Source organism: Nerophis lumbriciformis, linkage group LG03 (genome assembly GCF_033978685.3).
Source record: "Nerophis lumbriciformis linkage group LG03, RoL_Nlum_v2.1, whole genome shotgun sequence".
NCBI lineage: Eukaryota > Metazoa > Chordata > Actinopteri > Syngnathiformes > Syngnathidae > Nerophis > Nerophis lumbriciformis.
The window spans coordinates 42,946,966-42,967,359 of NC_084550.2; the positions used below are offsets into that span (position 1 = coordinate 42,946,966).

The 20,394-nt window shown below is 40.6% G+C and overlaps 1 protein-coding gene across 1 annotated transcript in view; it reads left to right on the forward strand.

Moving 5' to 3' along the window:
• ece1 (endothelin converting enzyme 1) overlaps positions 1 to 20,394 on the forward strand; it is a 141,581-nt gene that overhangs the window by 32,349 nt on the left and 88,838 nt on the right. Inside the window, exons 2-3 of the mRNA XM_061937801.2 lie at positions 6,837 to 7,024; positions 7,149 to 7,292. Of these exons, the coding sequence (XP_061793785.1) occupies positions 7,167 to 7,292 (126 nt within the window). The 5' untranslated portion in view covers positions 6,837 to 7,024; positions 7,149 to 7,166. The remainder of the gene's footprint in view (positions 1 to 6,836; positions 7,025 to 7,148; positions 7,293 to 20,394) is intronic.

Consider the following 20,394-nt stretch of genomic DNA (forward strand, 5'->3'; position numbering starts at 1 on the left):
TTCTGGGTTTTTTTTGTTGGGGAGGGGTTTCTAGTTTGGGACGTCTGGGATCCGTCCCTTAAAGGGGGGGGGGTTATGTCATGATCCGTTACCCGGATCATGGCATGAATTATGTTGATTATGTTTATGGTTTTAGTCTGTTTCCTGGGTGCACCCTCTTTCCCTGTTTACTGCTGGTTTCCATGGGCACTGATTCTCCTCACCTGTCTTAGTTTTGGCAATTAGTGTTTCCACCAGGTGTTTTGGCTAATCACTCCCCTTTATAGTTTCCTGTCACCCAGCAGTAAATGCTGGGTCAATGTTTGCTCTACGCAACATTTACGTTTCCCCTGGTTTTCTCCTCATAGTAAGTTTGTGCACGCTAGCATTCCTTGTTTATCACCCTTTGTGACATTTTGTTTTTTTTGTTTAGCTCCACGCTTACTAGCGTCCTCTGTTTTTGTATTTTTGTCCTGCCTTTTATTTATTAAATATACTTAAAATCTTACCTGCACTCCGCTCCTACTTGTCTCCTGCCTTGGAAGGAACACGACAACCACAACCATGCGTCGAAGACGTAACAATCTTCCTTGAAACATAGGTAGTGAAATAAAGCCTGACATCTGGAGTGATGCTGCTGTCTTCCACACTTGGAGCCATGGATTGTAGAATCCTTGTTTTCAGTGGCAGGATCATTGACACAGATGGTGAAGTTTCAGTGCTCAGTAGAGATGGAACACTTTTAAGCACCTGGAGGACCTCACCTGCCACTCTCACATCATCATCAGACAGGGTGACATTTGTCTTCAGGGTGTTGTGGGTCAATGCAGAGTATATAGCTGCCTGCTGCTCCAACATATCATAAGTGGAGTTCCACCTCGTTGGGACATCATGTATGAGCAGGCAGCTTTAGCATTTCTTGCTTTGTCTTAAGCACATGAGCAGCTGTTGTGCTTGGGTGGAAGTAAGAAACCTTCCTGATCCTCCCAAAGAGGCGCTCCATCCTATTGACTGAGATTCCCTTCTGTGATGCCAAATTCACTACATGTGCAAAGCACCTATCTGTGGTCCCAGTCCTGCCTCATTCTCTGTAATTATTCGATTTTTGGCATTATCACGTGTGACTGGGATATCTTTATCTTCCATTCCTCCACTGCTTGTGTCAGCACCTGCGCAAGGTGACTCTCGTAGAGGGGGCGTGTCTTCTCATATCCCAGTCTGCTGTGATGAAGTGAGCGCTTATAGTTCCGCTGGACGTCCACCCGTCTGTCATGAGCGCAACAGATGATGCTCGGGATAGTTCATCCACAACTTTTTTCTTCTCCTGCTCATAAGGATCTGGCACAATCTTATTGCTGAAGTGGGTGCGCGACGGGATGTCGTAACGTGGTTCAAGCACGTTCAGCATGTGTTTAAAACCCTCGTTTTGCACAACCGAGTCTGCACTTATAAACACACCGATTCAATGGCGGGGGCGTTCAAGCTCCTCCGTTACTCCGCTCGCCATGACCACGCTGTGTGTGGACTGAACGTGCCAACAACTTTTTTTTTTTGTTTCATATATCAAACCGCGGATCACTCCCCACACCCACACACACATAGACCGCGCCTCTTTTCTTCTCTCTGGCTTGTGACAGAGGAAGATTCAGAAGAACGCGACACCGCGGCGCTTCTGTTTCTAGCCGATACTACATCAAAAGTAACGTAAAATAACGCAGTAACGCATCATGTAGTAACGGTAACTAAATTACTGAATAAAAAAAAATAACGCGTTAGATTACTAGTTACCGCCGAAACTAACGGCGTTACAGTAACGCGTTACTTTGTAACGCGTTAGTCCCAACACTGGTAAGAGGTAACCATTAAGATGAGGTGTACATGTTTTTTAAAAAGTTATATAATATGGAAGAATCATCCTCTCTGTAACCTTCGTCTTGTGTTATCTTTCTGCTACCACTATGTTGGAGACCAAGCTCAAGCCCAGTCTCCCTGCTCCTCCTACCCGCACATTAGTGTGTGCTCAACATGGATGTATTAGATCCATGGCGCTCACCAGCCCACCCATCCCTCCAAAGATGAGCTAGATGGCGACCGCAACGCCGCTACCGACAACGTTAAAGCTCCTTCTAACATTGACAATTTATACTATAATATTTCATTAAAATAACAACTACGATAACCTTTTTAGAATGATTTAAGATTAATTGTACAGATATATTGTAACCTATTTTGTTATGGCAGCTCTCAGCAGAGCTTTGTCAGGTATTGTATTGTTTGACCACAATACAATTTGTTTGTTTGTTTTCTACAGGAAAACAAACAAATAAGCAAACGAACAAAACATAACAAGAAACAAATGCTTAGTCCACCTTTTACCATAAAAGTCCTCAGCTAGGGTCAAGCATGCTGAAATAAGATATTATATTTAGCTCACCTTGATTCTCAGAAGTTTCTTCTGTTCTCTCTCCTGTTCTTCTTTGTTCTGTTCTGTTCACAGTAATCACTATTGGTATGTCACACCTGGTTTGTAGGCAGGGAAGACCAGACCATGTGGTGCAATCCATGGGGCAACCAGCTCTTAACTCACACATGACAGCCACCATCATGCCAGCTCCCTGGCCCAACACACCAAACCTTGCCCTTTCCCCTGGGAGATCAGGGTTCAATTCCCAGCATCAACAAACCCTGATGTAGTAGCCTAAAAGTCAGCATTACAGTGTGATTTTTGCATCAGTTAAGGCTTGGCCTCTGACATCAAAGACCGTTGTCTATCAATGAACTTATATGCAGCTTCACAACTGGACTAAGCCAGTCAGCAGGGTACAGCAGCCATGGGACGAGGCCGATCATGGAAAAGTATGAGGAGGAGACAAATACATGAGTAAAATTGTAAAATAAGTGTTTAATATTTTTTAAATTGTCTGTCACTAATCCACACATCACCTCAGTATGCATTAACATGGTCACTCTGCATCAACCAGGCCTTGAACTCACAACTTCAAACTGTATCCCTAGATCACCTGACTTGTAACAAACTTCCAAAAGCCTTTGTCCAGTGAGTCGTATAGCTCACTTAGATGCCCCAGAAAGAGGGGTTATATCCTTGCTGCAAGGACCACCTTGCTAGTTCTTTGCTGTGTGTCATTTCCTCCTGAAGAAGGCAGTAGTGTAACTAAACTAAATAAACACAATTATAACTGCTGCGCAGCAATGGGTCGGGCCCGGGCGATTTTTGGCAAATTAAGGCAATTCTGAGCAACAAACAGGAGAACAGGAAGGCAAGACAGTTGACATTATAATGTTCCTTTTGCACCAGTTGAGGCTAAAATCCACAACAATAGAACCAAAGACTGTGGTCTATCATGCTGAGCTAATTGGCAAGTGACAATTCAACAGTGGCTTCACAAATTGATTAAGCCATTCACTGTTGTGCATGCAGATTTGAAACCACTGTAAATATATCAGTTATCAAGACAAAAGTCTGAAAATACACATATTGCATCTAGACAGAATGGAGATATTGGTCATTTGATTTTTTAATTGATTCGATTTGCTCCATAAGTTAATAACTGATGTTTAATCTATCATGACTCTAAAATGTTTGCTTCACAAAGACCATCTGGCATTTTCATGAGCTGTCATCACCACCTTTGTCAGGGCTTGAACCCAGGTTCTTTGGCACCAAGAACCAGTTCCTAAATACCTGAGCTATTTCTCAAACGGAATCACTAGCCAGACAGCAGTTGTCAAGGCAGATTTCAAAAATGGTCCTCCCAGTCACAGCTAATCTTTGCCTGAGTCAACAAGATTTGCTGATGAAGATCTTGCTTTCTTATAATTAATGGTTGTGGAAATAAATTGGTAACACAACATTTCAGTTATAGGACTGCCATTATTTGTATTTCTGATCATAAGGTGTAAGGTAATAGACTAGTATGGTGGACCTGATGACTGAAGGCAGCCAGCTGGTTAGCTCAGTCACTATTGCCAGTGACTTTAGACTGGGTGGCAGGTGTTCAAATCCCAAGATGGGCAATTATGTTACAGTTTGATCAACAGGATCTGGGGAAGAAGAGTTTGCTTTAAAATAAACAAAAAAATTGAATATGAAAAGTATTTGTATCAGTAGTCACAAGGAAATGTATTTTGCACCATTATTGGCAAATGTTATCAGGAAGTATGTCCCTGGTGACACAGGATCTTACCCATGCTTTCAACAATCCCTGAAGAACTCTTGCTTCCAAAAACGGTTCTCTGGATCAAAATAGTTCTTACTGGAACCCTTAGTGTTAGTGAGAACCCTTTTAAAACCAATTATTCAGAAAAGGGGTTTTAAAGGGTTCTCTGGATCAAAATGGTTCTTACTGGAACCATTAGCGTTACCAAGAACCCTTGAAAAACCCTTTCTTCGGGAAAGGGTTTTTCAGAAGCAAATGGTTCCAGTTAGAACCTCAGCCCTTGTAGAAGAACCCTTTTGGAACCCTTATTTCTAAGAGTGTACACCAGGATGGGTGCTGAGACGAAGCTCCTCTTCAGGCACCAAAATGCCATTCCTGCTTCCCGGTACCACTGAAAAGGTATGCTGGTTGATGTAAGTGCATGAAGGGGTGCGGCCAACTTACTTAAATCCTTGATAAATCGTCTGTAGAATCCAGCGAATCCCAGAAAACGACGTAATTCGGTACGGGTAGAGGGTTGAGGCCATTCCACCACCGCCTTCACCTTCTTGGAGTCAGCCTTGATATGTCCTTTTTCAATGACAAAACCGAGAAACTCAACTGAAGAGGAATGAAACTCACATTTGTCAGCTTTGACAAATAGGCGGTTCTCCAGTAATCGTTAAAGGAAGAGACGGACGTGATGCTGGTGTTCCTGAGAGTTCTTGGAAAAAATGAGTATGTCATCCAGGTAGACCACCACAAATCAATCAATCAAACCTCTAAGAATGTCATTGACCATGGCCTGAAAAACAGCGGGAGCATTGGTCAGTCCAAAAGGCATGACTTTATACTCAAAGTGACCCAGGTGAGTGTTAAATGCTGTCTCCCTCCCTAATGCGGACCAGATGATACGCATTACGAAGATCTAACTTGGAGAAGATGGTGGCAGGGGTGACAGGTTCAAAGGATGAATTATACAGAGGTAGAGGGTATTTGTTCTTAATGGTGATACAGTTCAGTTGACGGTAGTCGATGCAGGGACGAAGTGACCTATCCTTCTTGCCAACAAACAAAAACCCAGCGGCTACAGGTGACTGAGATGGTCTGATGATTCCAGAAGCAAGGGACTCTGAGATGTAATCCTTCATCGCTTGTTTTTCAGGGAGAGACAAGTTATACAATCGACTGCAAGGAAGAGCTGCATTAGGGAGGAGGTCGATTGTGCAGTCGTAAGGTCTGTGAGGTGGAAGAGACAAGGCTTGTTCCTTACTGAATACGGCGGCCAAATCGTGGTAAGCCTTTGGGACTCGGGAGAGGTCCACCGGAGGTGACGCTGGTCTCGGATTTTCGGAATGAACTACTGCAGATTTGAGGCAATGAGCATGGCAGTGGTTACTCAAAGCCAGAATCTTGCCAGTAGCCCAAGAGATGTGGGGATCATGTTGAACGAGCCAAGATCAGCCTAGGACGAGGGGGGCTACTGGAGCGTCCAAAACCCAGAAGCTGATGATCTCTGTGTGGTTGCCAGAAAGGGTAAGAGACAATGGTTTTGTGCGGTATTTGATAGGGCCCAAAGGGTGGCCATCTAGAGCCAGGGCGGAGACAAAAATTTCTAAACGTATTAAAGGAATAAACTTCTCTTGGGCGTACCCTAAGTCCATGAAACTTTCGTCGGCTCCGGAGTCCAGGTATGCGTCCATGAACAATTTTCTATCTTCCCAAGTCAAGCTTGCGGGGAACAGAATACTGGGGTTCCTCCTGGAGGGAGTTGTGGGGACAGTTGTATGGCTCACCAGGATCCCCTTGACTGGTGAGCCCGATCCTTTTGGTCGAAAAGTGCAGTCGCGTATCTGATGATCTGCCCAGCCACAGTATAGACAGAGTCGAAGTTGGAACCTCTGTTCTCGTTCCTCAAAGGGACCTGCCAATTTGCATGGGTTCTTGAAGTGTGGTTAGAACCGGTCTTACGGTGCCAGAACATCTGGTGAGGGGACGGTTGGTATATTCAGAGACTCTTGCAGATGCTGTGCTGCCATAGTCGCTCTCCCTCTCCACCTCACGTTCCATAAGTCTTTGGTCGAATAGTAGGGCTAACTCAATGAGGTCTTGACAGTTAGAAGGTCTGTCCCGCAACAAATCGTCTTTAATAGAGTCGTTAAGTTCTCTTTGATAAGTGCTCTGAAGTGCCATGTCGTCCCATCCACTCTCTGTCGCCAGGGTTCTAAACTCCAAGGTATAAGTAGCCACAGATCGGGGGCCCTGTCGCATGGAATGGAGTCTGGAAGCGGCGTTTCCGCCATCAGCAGGATGGTCGAATATTGCCAAAAATTCCTTGCGGAAAGCCGCAAAATTGGCATTAATCCCTGAATCCTTACTGAGAGCAGACGTGGCCCACTTCAGCGCAGGTCCTGATAGTAGGGAAAATATAATGGCAATTTTAGCACCGTCATTAGCATATCGGGAAGGTTGGTGTAGAAAAATGAACTTGCATTGAACCAAGAAGCCGCGACAGTGTTCGAAACGTCCCTCAAAATTTTTAGGGCTTGCTATCTTTGGTTCCCGGAGGGGTGTAGCTCCCCCGGTGGCGAGTGTATTGGGAGTGCTAATGACAGGTGTGGGGGGTGTCACCTGACCAGTGCTGAGGTTGTCGAGTCTGGACAACAGGCTGGCGAATGTAACGTCCAATTTGTCCTCCAGGGTGGAAAAACGGACCTGGTGTTGTTGGAGTGCAGACTGGATTGTGGACAAGTCTGTACTGGGGGAAGTCCGATCCAGAGGTCCGGGTGAAGACTTAGGGGTGCCGTCTGGTTCCATCTTGGTCGGAACGTCTGTTATGTCGAACTGGGGAAGGAGACGGCACGACAACAGGATATCAAGCTCAACAGGTTTATTGAGTGCTTGATGAGTGAATGGAGTGTGTATGCTACTATGTGTTTGCATGAGAGACTATGTGTGGAAATTTACCATGTGAATACCGTAAGGTTTGTTGTGGTGTGTGTTGAATGATAGCGTCCAAGTCCAAAGGGGATGATCCAAGAGGAGGTCCAATGTCCGTGCGGGCTCGAGGGCAGGAGGGCGGAATCCGGAAGTTCAAAACTGGGTCAAGGATCGGGGAGAGCAAACAGAGTCCAGGAGGGAAAAACAGCAGCGGAGGTACACAGCGAGGCTGAGACACGGGCACTGTGGGGGAAACGAGAGACAACACTGGGATCAGGAAGTGAGGCACAAGGAAACAGGCAAGTGAGCGATAGCAAGAGGGAAGTCAGAGACGTGGAGCTTACTGCGAGCAGAGCTACGTTCTGATGTCGATGAGTCAGCGTCGAAGATCTTTATACTGTCGTCCCTCATCAAAGCCAGGTGCGTTGGGTGTTGATTGCCTCCGGCTGCGGCGGAGTGTGGGCGCGGTCTGCGTGACGAGCGCATGGGCATGTCTGGTGCTCACAGCGGAGCTTCTGAGCGCACCCGCAAAAGAGGGAAGCACGGAGCGCGTGTGCGCCGTAACAAAAAGTTACAGTACTTTCTTGATACATATTATTTCCAGGCTTTCGAGGGCCAAATAAAATGAAGTGGCGGGCTACATCTGGCCCCCGGGCCTTGAGTTTGACAATTGTGTTCTAGAACATTTATTAGTAGCCAACCAGAAGGTATATTTTCAACACTGCAAGTATATTACCCCAGGGGGCGTGGCTACAGGATAGAGTTGCCAAACGTTTTTTGCATGCATGTTATAGAATTTGACATTCTCAATCATACTGATGTTGGTCAGTGAGCCAAAAGAGGTTGGTAGCTGAGAATAAATCTAAAGGTAAACTATTGTTTGGAAATGAACCCAATTGCAAGAAAATGTAGTCTTGATTTTAAAAAAAATGTTTAACAGTTTGCGTGGCAGATAGAAATGTTACTCTTTTTTTCTCCATTTTGCTGCTTTTTTTCTCAAAGAGTGCTCACATCCCTGGGTGTATAGCGAACAACATATCGTACGTATTTCAGCAATTTGCTGGTTTTTTCTTTTAATTCAATTTCGGAAAATGTTTTATTAAGGGGTCTGTGGGTTTGTACAAACAATTTATTTTACAGCCGTTTTCCTTAGTAGTCCGTTCAGACAAAACCGAAATCTTGCGGAAACTAAAGCAATTTTTCCAAAAAGAAATAAAGGAAATCTAAATATCTACTCCATACACCCAGTAATGTTTAGGGTTGTACGGTACCGGTATTAGTATAGTACCGCGATACTAATGAATCATATTCGGTACTATACCGCCTCTAAAAAGTACGGGTCCCCCCCCCCCCCCCCACACACACACACACACATCCACCCACCCACCCCCCCCCACCCCCCGTCGCCACGTCATGTCATTGCTGGTTTTACGAGCAGACGAGCATGTTCAGCAGCGCACACGCACAGAGTGCTTACAAGCAGACACAGCGTGTAGACAGAAAAGGGAGAACGGACGCATTTTGGTCTAAAAAGTAAAGATAAAGGAGAAGTTATAACACTGAAACACCCTCAGGAAGAGGTGCTTTCAAGACATGGCTAGCTAGCTAGCGGATAAAGTCCATCCGCAGTCTGCAGTGTTGTAGTTACTTTTAAGTCATTAATCCTGGCCTCCATGGCGACAAATAAATGAAGTTTCTTACACAAAACATTATCACTGGAGGATGAGGAATAGCTAAACATGCTTCACTACACACCGCAAGAGGATTCAATAGCTTACCGCTAACAGCAAGCTAGCGCTCCTCAATATGAACAAATGCCATGGGTGGATCTACACCTGACATCCACTGTAATGATACCAAGTACAAGAGGGTATCTAGTTGATATTACTATGATTACATCGATATTTTTAGCATCACAACATCTTCTTTCGTTTTTAAAAAAATGTGTATTATGTTTATAAACTCAGGAAATATGTTCCTGGACACATGAGGACTTTGAATATGACCAATGTATGATCCTGTAACTACTTGGTATCAGATCGATACCTACATTTGTAGTATCATCCAAAACTAATGTAAAGCATTCAAACAACAGAATAATAAGTGATTATTACCTTTTAACAGAAGTGTAGATAAAACATGTTAAAAGAGAAAGTAACCAGATATTAACAGTAAATGAACAAGTAGATTAATAATTCATTTTCTACCACTTGTCCTTACTAATGTTGACAAGATAATAGAATGATAAATGACACAATATGTTACTGCATACGTACGTCAGCAGCTAAATTAAGAGCCTTTGTTTGTTTTAGGGATGTCCCGATCCGATATTTGGATCGGATCGGCTGCCGATATTTGCCAAAAATTGCGTATCGGCAAGGCATGGGAAAATGCCGATCCAGATCCAGTTTAAAAAAAAACTCCGGTCCGTGTTTTGCAACGCACCTATTTAAATAATACATTCCACTTTTCTGCTGCTCCGTAATTTCCGTTCCGCATTTTCCAGCACACCTTCAACACATCCACAATTCTCACGCAGTTGCTTTTAGCTGCTGGCATTACACGGCAGGCTCTTCTCACTCTTTCCTGTGTCTCCCTCTCACAGACAGCGAGCGCACCTTCTTACACACGTCACATACTGTCACGTCATACGTCACATACTGTCACGTCATACGTCACATACGTATACGTCCTCTCCCAGCAGAGAGCGAGGTAGCGGCATGGCTAACGTTAGCTGTGATGCTAGCGCAGCCGCTAAGGTGCGCGCCTGCTCAAGCGTCCTCTGCGCACGGCAAATCTATGCCACGCACAAAATCAAATAAAAAAATAAGCGCATAACAATTTTCGACACACAGACACGACAGAGACAACAGTTTTCATCATCATTGTTCAAACATTGTGACATCTGTCGAGACGCTTATCTCCATTCGGTGCCACACGTCCACACCATCAAAATGCAGAGGCAGGCAAAAATTTCCACGTCAACACCGTATGAAAAAATTAGTGATTTTTTTAGTTGTGATTTCCTTCTCTGCATGAAAGTTTAAAAGTAGCATATATTAATGCAGTATGAAGAAGAATGTTTTAATGTAGACATGCAAGCCTTGAAAGAACATTTTGAATATCAAGACTACATTTCCTGCAAATGGGTGCATTTCTACCCTATATTTTAACTTTAGATTTATTCTCATATCAAACTGTTTTAGTTGTCTTTTTGACACTTACATCCGGCGCCCCCCTCCACACCCTGGATTATAAATAATGTAAATAATTCAATGTGATTATCTTGTGTGGTGACTGTATTATGATGATAGTATATATCTGATAGTATATATCTGTATCATGAATCAATTTAAGTGGACCCCGACTTAAACAAGTTGAAAAACTTATTGGGTTGTTACCATTTAGTGGTCAATTGTACGGAATATGTACTTCACTGTGCAACCTACTAATAAAAGTCTCAATCAATCAATCAAAACACATGGAATCATCATACTGCTGTGATTATATGCATCAAGTGTTCATTCAAGGCTAAGGCAAAATATCGAGATATATATTGTGTATCGCAATATGGCCTTAAAATATCGCAATATTAAAAAAAGGCCATATCGCCCAGCCCTAGTTCAATGATGCCATTTCTGTTTGTCATGTATAATTTTGTCTATTTTGTGTTTATCCTTGAATAAACAGGTCAGTTTCTTGTTACCAACTATTGTGTATTATTCAAACTCCCCTAATTCAGCTGGCTAGTTGTTATCAAGAGTACTAAAACCCTTTTCAACATGATTCTGACAACTAAGTAGGCTAAATAACTTTAAACTTTAATACATGCTCGGATAGGCCAGTATCGGTATCGGTCAGTATCGGTATCGGATCGGAAATGCAAAAACAATATCGGTATCGGATCGGAAGTGCAAAAACCTGGATCGGGACATCCCTAGTTTGTTTACTTACTACTAAAAGACAAGTTGTCTTGTAAGTTCACTGTTTTATTTAAGGACTAAATTGCAATAAGAAACATGTTTAATGTACCCTAAGAGTTTTTGTTAAAATAAAGCCAATAATTACATTTTCTGTGGTCCCCATTATTTAGAAAAGTATCAAAATACATTTTGGTACTGGTACCATTGGTATTGGTATCAGGACAATACTACCCAGTTTATAGTTTTATTTTCATGCAGAAAACAATAATAAACGTATAAATGACAAATGAAATGGAGAGTGAGAGAACCATTCCAGAGAGAAACAATTAGATGTTCTGGAATGTTCAAGGTGGTTGGAGTCCACCGCTGCCTTGTGTTTGTACAAAACCAGAGGGTAGGACAACAAATCAAGGCTACAGCCTTTCTGGTTTACAGTGAGCTGTCTGGGTCAAGTAAACATATTGGGTTCCTGGGTTGACAAGCTGCTAGAAGATGGAATCCAGATGAGATGGTGCTGAGAGAACAATGTGAGCGCCTTCGTTTCAGCCGACAATTGGACTTTAAACATTAGTAGGGTGCTCATATTTTAGTCAGACATTGGATACGTCTGGATTGTTGATTGTTTGTTGGCTTATCAGTGAATGGTATGACGTCATCGGGTGTAGTCATGGACTTAGGCACATTTGGGACTCTGAAAATGCAAACAACCTCTCAGTTTAGTCCCTTTCACAGTCACATCCTGCAAAATAGCCGAATCAGTGTGTCAACAGGTAATTTATTGGCCTACAGCTTTTATAAAGCACTAGGGTTGTACGGTATACCGCTACTAGTATAGTATCACAGTACTAATGAATAAAACACGGTACTATACTCTGTTTGAAAAGTACCAGTTCCCCATTTTTGTTTTTTAACAGGCATAATGGCGCGTCGTCACGTCGTGACATTGCTGGTTTTACGAGCAGAGGAGCATGTTCAGCAGCGCGCACACAGAGTACTTACAAGCAGACACAGTGTGTAGACAGAAAAGGGAGAATGGATGCATTTTGGTCTAAAAACTAAAGATAAAGGTGAAGTTATAACACTGAAACGCCCTCAGGAAGAGGTGCTTTAAACATGGCTAGCTACCTAGCAGCTAACATCCATCCGCAGTCTGCAGGGTTTTAGCTACTTCTAAATGACAAATCCTTGTCTCCATGGCGACAAATAAAGTATGTTTCTTACAATTACCATTATCACTGGAGGACGAGGAATAGCTAAACATGCTTCACTACACACCGTAGGAGGATACAATAGTTCACTGCTAACAGCAAGCCAGCGCTTCTCAATGTAAACAAATGCCATGGGTGGATCTACACCTGACATCCACTGTAATGATACCAAGTACAAGAGCGTATTTAGTCGATACTAGTATGATTACATCGATATTTTTTATCATCACAAAATCTTTTTTCATTTAAAAAAAATTCATATTATGTTTATAAACTCAGTAAATATGTCCCTGGACACATGAGGACTTTGAATATGACTAATGTATGATCCTGTAATTACTTGGTATACCGAATGGGTGGTATCATCTAGGGCTGAAACGACGCGTCATGGCGGAGCGCAAAGCAGACGATACGAGCGGTGCGAGCGAGGGGAAAAAAAGCACGCCAAAAGTCGTCAAAAGTGTGGGACTATTTCAATAAACGGCCTAATAATCAGAGGTGGGTAGTTACGCGCTACATTTACTCTGTTACATCTACTGAGTAACTTTTGGGATAAATTGTACTTCTAAGAGTAGTTTTAATGCAACATACTTTTACTTTTACTTGAGTATATTTATAGAGAAGAAACGCTACTTTTACTCCGCTACTTTTACTCCGCTACTTTTATCTACATTCAGCTCGCTACTCGCTACTAATTTTTATCGATCTGTTAATGCACGCTTTGTTTGTTTTGGTCTGTCAGACAGACCTTCATAGTGCCTGCGTTTCAACAAATACAGTCACTGGTGACGTTCACTCCTTTCCACCAATCAGATGCAGTCACTGGTGACGTTGGACCAATCAAACAGAGCCAGGTGGTCACATGAACTGACTTAAACAAGTTGAAAAACTTATTCGGGTGTTACCATTTAGTGGTCAATTGTACGGAATATGTACTGTACTGTGCAATCTACTAACTAACAGTTCTTGTCTTCACAATAAAAGTGCCGCTCCATCGCGCCTGTGCTTTCAAAATAAGAGTTTCCGAAAGCCAGCGCAAACAAGCTAGCAACGGAGTTTTTCGCCAATGTATTTCTTGTAAAGTGTATAAAAACGAATATGGAAGCTGGACAAATAAGATGCCAAAAACCAACCACTTTCATGTGGTATTAGACAGAAAGGAGGAACTTTTTTTCTCCTCCATTTGAAAACGTGGACGTTATCTGCACTACTGTCTGATTACAATCAATGCAAGTCATCAGAATCAGGTAATACACCAACTTATATTCTTGTCTTCATGAAAGAAAGGAATCTATATGTTAAACATGCATGTATATTCATTAAAACACCTTTAACATGTAAACAAAAACGGCAAAATAAATAAATATAAATTATATACTGTATATATCAATGCATGTATATATATATATATATATATATTATATATATATATACACACACACACATATATATTTACACACACACATATATATATATATATATATATATATATATATATATATATATATACACACACATATACAGGTAAAAGCCAGTAAATTAGAATATTTTGAAAAACTTGATTTATTTCAGTAATTGCATTCAAAAGGTGTAACTTGTACATTATATTTATTCATTGCACACAGACTGATGCATTCAAATGTTTATTTCATTTAATTTTGATGATTTGAAGTGGCAACAAATGAAAATCCAAAATTCCGTGAGTCACAAAATTAGAATATTACTTAAGGCTAATACAAAAAAGGGATTTTTAGAAATGTTGGCCAACTGAAAAGTATGAAAATGAAAAATATGAGCATGTACAATACTCAATACTTGGTTGGAGCTCCTTTTGCCTCAATTACTGCGTTAATGCGGCGTGGCATGGAGTCGATGAGTTTCTGGCACTGCTCAGGTGTTATGAGAGCCCAGGTTGCTCTGATAGTGGCCTTCAACTCTTCTGCGTTTTTGGGTCTGGCATTCTGCATCTTCCTTTTCACAATACCCCACAGATTTTCTATGGGGCTAAGGTCAGGGGAGTTGGCGGGCCAATTTAGAACAGAAATACCATGGTCCGTAAACCAGGCACGGGTAGATTTTGCGCTGTGTGCCGGCGCCAAGTCCTGTTGGAACTTGAAATCTCCATCTCCATAGAGCAGGTCAGCAGCAGGAAGCATGAAGTGCTCTAAAACTTGCTGGTAGACGGCTGCGTTGACCCTGGATCTCAGGAAACAGAGTGGACCGACACCAGCAGATGACATGGCACCCCAAACCATCACTGATGGTGGAAACTTTACACTAGACTTCAGGCAACGTGGATCCTGTGCCTCTCCTGTCTTCCTCCAGACTCTGGGACCTCGATTTCCAAAGGAAATACAAAATTTGCTTTCGTCAGAAAACATGACTTTGGACCACTCAGCAGCAGTCCAGCTGGTGTCGGTCCACTCTGTTTCCTGAGATCCAGGGTCAACGCAGCCGTCTACCAGCAAGTTTTAGAGCACTTCATGCTTCCTGCTGCTGACCTGCTCTATGGAGATGGAGATTTCAAGTTCCAACAGGACTTGGCGCCTGCACACAGCGCAAAATCTACCCGTGCCTGGTTTACGGACCATGGTATTTCTGTTCTAAATTGGCCCGCCAACTCCCCTGACCTTAGCCCCATAGAAAATCTGTGGGGTATTGTGAAAAGGAAGATGCAGAATGCCAGACCCAAAAACGCAGAAGAGTTGAAGGCCACTATCAGAGCAACCTGGGCTCTCATAACACCTGAGCAGTGCCAGAAACTCATCGACTCCATGCCACGCCGCATTAACGCAGTAATTGAGGCAAAAGGAGCTCCAACCAAGTATTGAGTATTGTACATGCTCATATTTTTCATTTTCATACTTTTCAGTTGGCCAACATTTCTAAAAATCCCTTTTTTATATTAGCCTTACACAATATTCTAATTTTGTGACACACGGAATTTTGGATTTTCATTTGTTGCCACTTCAAATCATCAAAATTAAATGAAATAAACATTTGAATGCATCAGTCTGTGTGCAATGAATAAATATAATGTACAAGTTACACCTTTTGAATGCAATTACTGAAATAAATCAAGTTTTTCAAAATATTCTAATTTACTGGCTTTTACCTGTATATATATATACACACACACACATATATATATATATATATATATATATATATATATATATATATATATATATATATATATATGTATGTGTGTGTGTATATATATATATATATATATATATATATATATATATATATATATATATATATATATATATATGCAGTGTTTCCCACAGGACAGGCATCTATTTGTGGTGGTGTGGTAGGGGGGTGGGGGGTGGCGGCGGCAGCGGCAGCGGCGATGACCAAGAAGAACGCGGAGTTGGAATTTAATTACAACATTTTATGTACATATTTATATACAGATTTGAACAATTAGTGATTGCAATATTCAGTGTTGACAGCTAGATTTTTTGTGGACATGTTCCATAAATATTGATGTTAAAGATTTTTTTTTTTTGTGAAGAAATGTTTAGAATTAAGTTCATGAATCCAGATGGAGCTCTAATACAATCCCCAAAGAGGGCACTTTAAGTTGATTATTACTTTTAGGTGTAGAAATCTTTATTTATAATTGAATCACTTGTTTATTTTTTAGTTTTTAGCTATTTTTATATCTTTTTTTCCAAATAGTTCAAGAAAGACCACTACAAATGAGCAATATTTTGCACTGTTATACAATTTAATAAATCAGAAACTGATGACATAGTGCTGTATTTTACTTCATCTTTTTTTTTCAACCAAAAATGCTTTGCTCTGATTAGGGGGTACTTGAATTAAAAAAAAAATTCACAGGGGGTACATCACTGAAAAAAAGGTTGAGAACCACTGACCTAGTATATACAATAATACAAACCAAGTCATTGTATTTCATTTAGGATTATTTCATAACTTCATTTAAATAAAAATATATTTTTTGTCTTTTTTAGATAGTCAATAAATAATGTGAACATGTATCATAACATGGAAATCTAAGAGAACGTGTTGTGAATGAGGATGCTTGTGGACCTGGAAATTATTATTTTTTTTTTTTTACACATTTTCATTTTTTTTTAAAAACAGTTTTTCCAACGTATTCAATTTTAGACGCTTTCTCTTCTTAGTTATTATTTCTCCGGCTGTAGAAAAGACCCGCTCACAGGGCACAGAGGAGGCGTCAGTGCGACACAGTTCGCGTATCGGTCACGTGACCAAAACAGCTCATGATCGGTCACGTGACTTTCTAAAAGCGGTACGCGCACCGACACAGGGTTTCGCTCTATGAGCTCGACGCATGCGCCGATGCATCGGTGTTGCCGGACCCATCACTACTATCTACCTATAACACCTGTAAAAATTAAGCAATGCTACCACGCTAGCAAGCGTTAGCTAGCCGGCTATGAGCCACCAAGCTGCTAACTATCGCCAAAAGGCACCATTTAAGTTTTTTTTCCCCATGGCATCCTGGATCAAGGCTTTCAGCAGATTTTGGATGTTTGAGGTAGAAACGTAGGAAGCGCCATCATTATGAAAAGTAGCCGGCGAATAGTTTGATCCCGTCCGTCCATCCGTCCCTCTTCTTCTTCTTCTTCTTCTGGCCCACCAGGTGAATTAAGTGCTATTGGCGGAGTTACCGCCACCTACTGCACCGGAGGTGTAACTACAAGCAACATTCACAGACAGTCCCATTGCTTTTATGAGCGGTCGAGCGAGTCAAAAGCCGAAAAATCCATTTGTGGCGGACGTAATTCTTTCGTGGCGGGCCGCCACAAATAAATGAATGTGTGGGAAACACTGATATATATATATATATATATATGTGTGTGTGTGTGTATATATATATATATATATATATATATATATATATATATATATATATATATATATATATATATATATATATATATATATATATATATATATATGTGTGTGTGTGTATATATATATATGTGTGTGTGTATATATATATGTGTGTGTGTGTGTGTATATATATATATATATATATATATATATATATATATATATATATATATATATATATGATATGTGTGTGTATGTTACTCATCAGTTACTCAGTACTTGAGTAGTTTTTTCACAACATACTTTTTACTTTTACTCAAGTAAATATTTGGGTGACTACTCCTTACTTTTACTTGAGTAATAAATCTCTAAAGTAACAGTACTCTTACTTGAGTACAATTTCTGGCTACTCTACCCACCTCTGCTAATAATGTTGTTGTATGCACACTGTGTCGAGCGGAAATGGCCTATCATAGCAGCACAACGGCTATGAACGAACATTTGAAAAGAAAACACCCAACAGCGTTCTTGCCATCACCATCAACTAGTCAATCGTCCGCGTGAGTATACGTTGTCATCATTACACAAAAACATGAATGTGTCATTTGTATCTGCGTTGTAAATTCATAAACTAAAGCACCAGTTCGCTCTGAGAGGCGCGTTTGGCGTGCCTGTTCAGTGTTTACAAAGATGCGCTCCTCTTTAACGCTAACGTTAATTAGTTGTGCAAATACCTTTTACAACATTAACAGTTACATATACTATATACAAACAAACAATTAACTTTCACTTTAATCATACTATCATTGTTGTGTTATTAAGCAAAATAAGCAATACTTTTACTTTTGTTGAAATGTTTACACTGTTGTTACAGAATATTTCGTTTTGCACTTTTTTGTATTGGATGTTTATCTTTATTTTTGCACATTTGAGCAAATAAGCAATACTTTTACTTTTGTTGAAATGTTTACATTGTTGTTAAAGAATATTTCCGTTTTGCACTTTTTTGTATTGGATGTTTATCTTTATTTTTGCACATTTTAAAGCAAAATAAGCAATACTTTTACTTTTGAAATGCTTATACTATTGCAGAATATTAAGATTTGCATTGGATGTTTACTTTTATATTTGCACATTAAAAAGCAAATAAGCTACTTTTAATTTTGTTAAATGTTAAAAGTTTTAAATGTTTACATTGTTACAGAATATTTTGTCATGTTGTTGTCAATGTTGACTGAGTGGCCATACTTTTTTTTTTGTAAATAAAAGCCATGCCTTTTGAAAAAACTGGCCTACATTTATTTTTTCATCTTCATTTTAAATAAAAAAAATAATCGTTAAAGGAAAAATAATCTATAGATTAATCGAAAAAAGTATCTATAGATTAACCGATTCATCGAAAAAAATAATCTATAGATTAATCGATAGAAAAATAATCGTTAGCTGCAGCCTTAGTATCATCCAAAACTAATGTAAAGGATCAAACAACAGAAGAATAAGTGATTATTACATTTTAACAGAAGTGTAGATAGAACATGTTAAAACAGAAAATAACCAGATATTAACAGTAAATTAATCAATCAATCAATCAATCAATGTTTATTTATATAGCCCTAAATCACAAGTGTCTCAAAGGGCTGCACAAGCCACAACGACATCCTCGGTACAAAGCCCACATAAGGGCAAGGAAAAACTCACCCCAGTGGGACGTCGATGTGAATGACTATGAGAAACCTTGGAGAGGACCGCATATGTGGGTAACCCCCCATCCCTCTAGGGGAACAATTAGATTAATAATCAATCTTTACAGTTTGTCCCTGACTCCCTCATAAGGTTGACACAATAATATAATGATAAATGACACAATGTTACTGCATACGTCAGCAGACTAATTAGGAGCCTTTGTTTGTTTACTTACTACTACAAGACAAGTTGTCTAGTATGTTCACTATTTTATTTAAGGACTAAATTGCAATAAGAAAAATATGTTTAATGTACCCTAAGATTTTTTGTTAAAATAAAGCCAATAATGACATTTTTTGTGGTCCTCTTTATTTAGAAAAGTATCGAAAAGTGTGAAAATACATTTTGGTACCGGTACCAAAATATTGGTATGGGTATCACCCTATACGGCACCCAGTGAACTCAGGTAGTTCCCCAACTGTCGTCAGATAATGGTTGTTTGTAAGGCTGAAACGACGCGTCGACATAGTCGACGTCATCGGTTACGTAAATACGTCGACGCTGTTTTTATGTTTCGACGCGTCGCATATTTACGTCACACTGCCGTCATGGCGGAGCGCAAAGCAGATGATGCGAGCGGTGCGAGCGAGGGGAAAAAAGCACGCCAAAAGTCGTCAAAAGTGTGGGAGTATTTCAATAAACTGCCAAATAATGTTGTAGCGGTGAACAGCTGTCTCGTCAGCTGACGCGCGAGCTCGCAACCGTGGCTGTTTAGCAACCAGCCAAACCCCAAAATTATATTTTATCTTAGAGCACATCCGCATCCCTATTCACCTAGGCAATCCCAGGAAATGTATATAATTCGGCATTATTTCGGCCAGTCGGTTTATATGATCAGAACCGATCAGTTAACGTTCACGCGCAGGTATAACGCGGCGCGCTCCCGTCTCATCTGCTGGTGCGCGAGCCCAGTAATTAGACAGCTTTGTCAAATCAAGGAGTACAAAAGACGCCAGCGCAGAGTGGAAAAGGTTTAGTTCATTACAGATAACCCAGAGTTGTGCCAAAAGTATGTAAGATTTAATATTTCTCTTCGTGGGTGTGGCGCACCTGTTGCGCTGGTGAGATTGCGGGGGGTGGGGGGGGTGGCGGTTGTGTGCATGTTGCGTGCTTAGTCTGGAGGCTAAATACACACAGTGTGTTATGCAACTGTTGTTTAGTGTTGATATTCTTTGCTTAGTTTGATAAATGTTGGAGCAGTTTGCTTCATCAGGAGGGTGAAGTCGCTCAATTTAAAGTGTTGGATTTAACTGTGTTGGCTGCTGGTGAGGGCATAGAAAAAGGGGCATTTTTCTACCAGTAGACAGCGTTTAAGATTGAGTGTTTCACTGCTAAATTAATAATATATTTATATTGAATATGGATATTAAATATGTATCTAAATAGGTGGTTAATTGGTTAGGTATTTATGTATTTGCATATTGGGTTTTCTGTTGCATTTATCTATTGTGTTTCTGGGTTTAAATGTATTTTATATGTATTTTATATGTATCTTGGTGCATTTATGTTGAGACAATTTATTTAAAATCTGTTTTAACTTAAAGGGAAAAGATGTGTCCATTTTCTTGCACTTGTTTAATGGTTAAGAGTTTGATAGCCTAATTAATA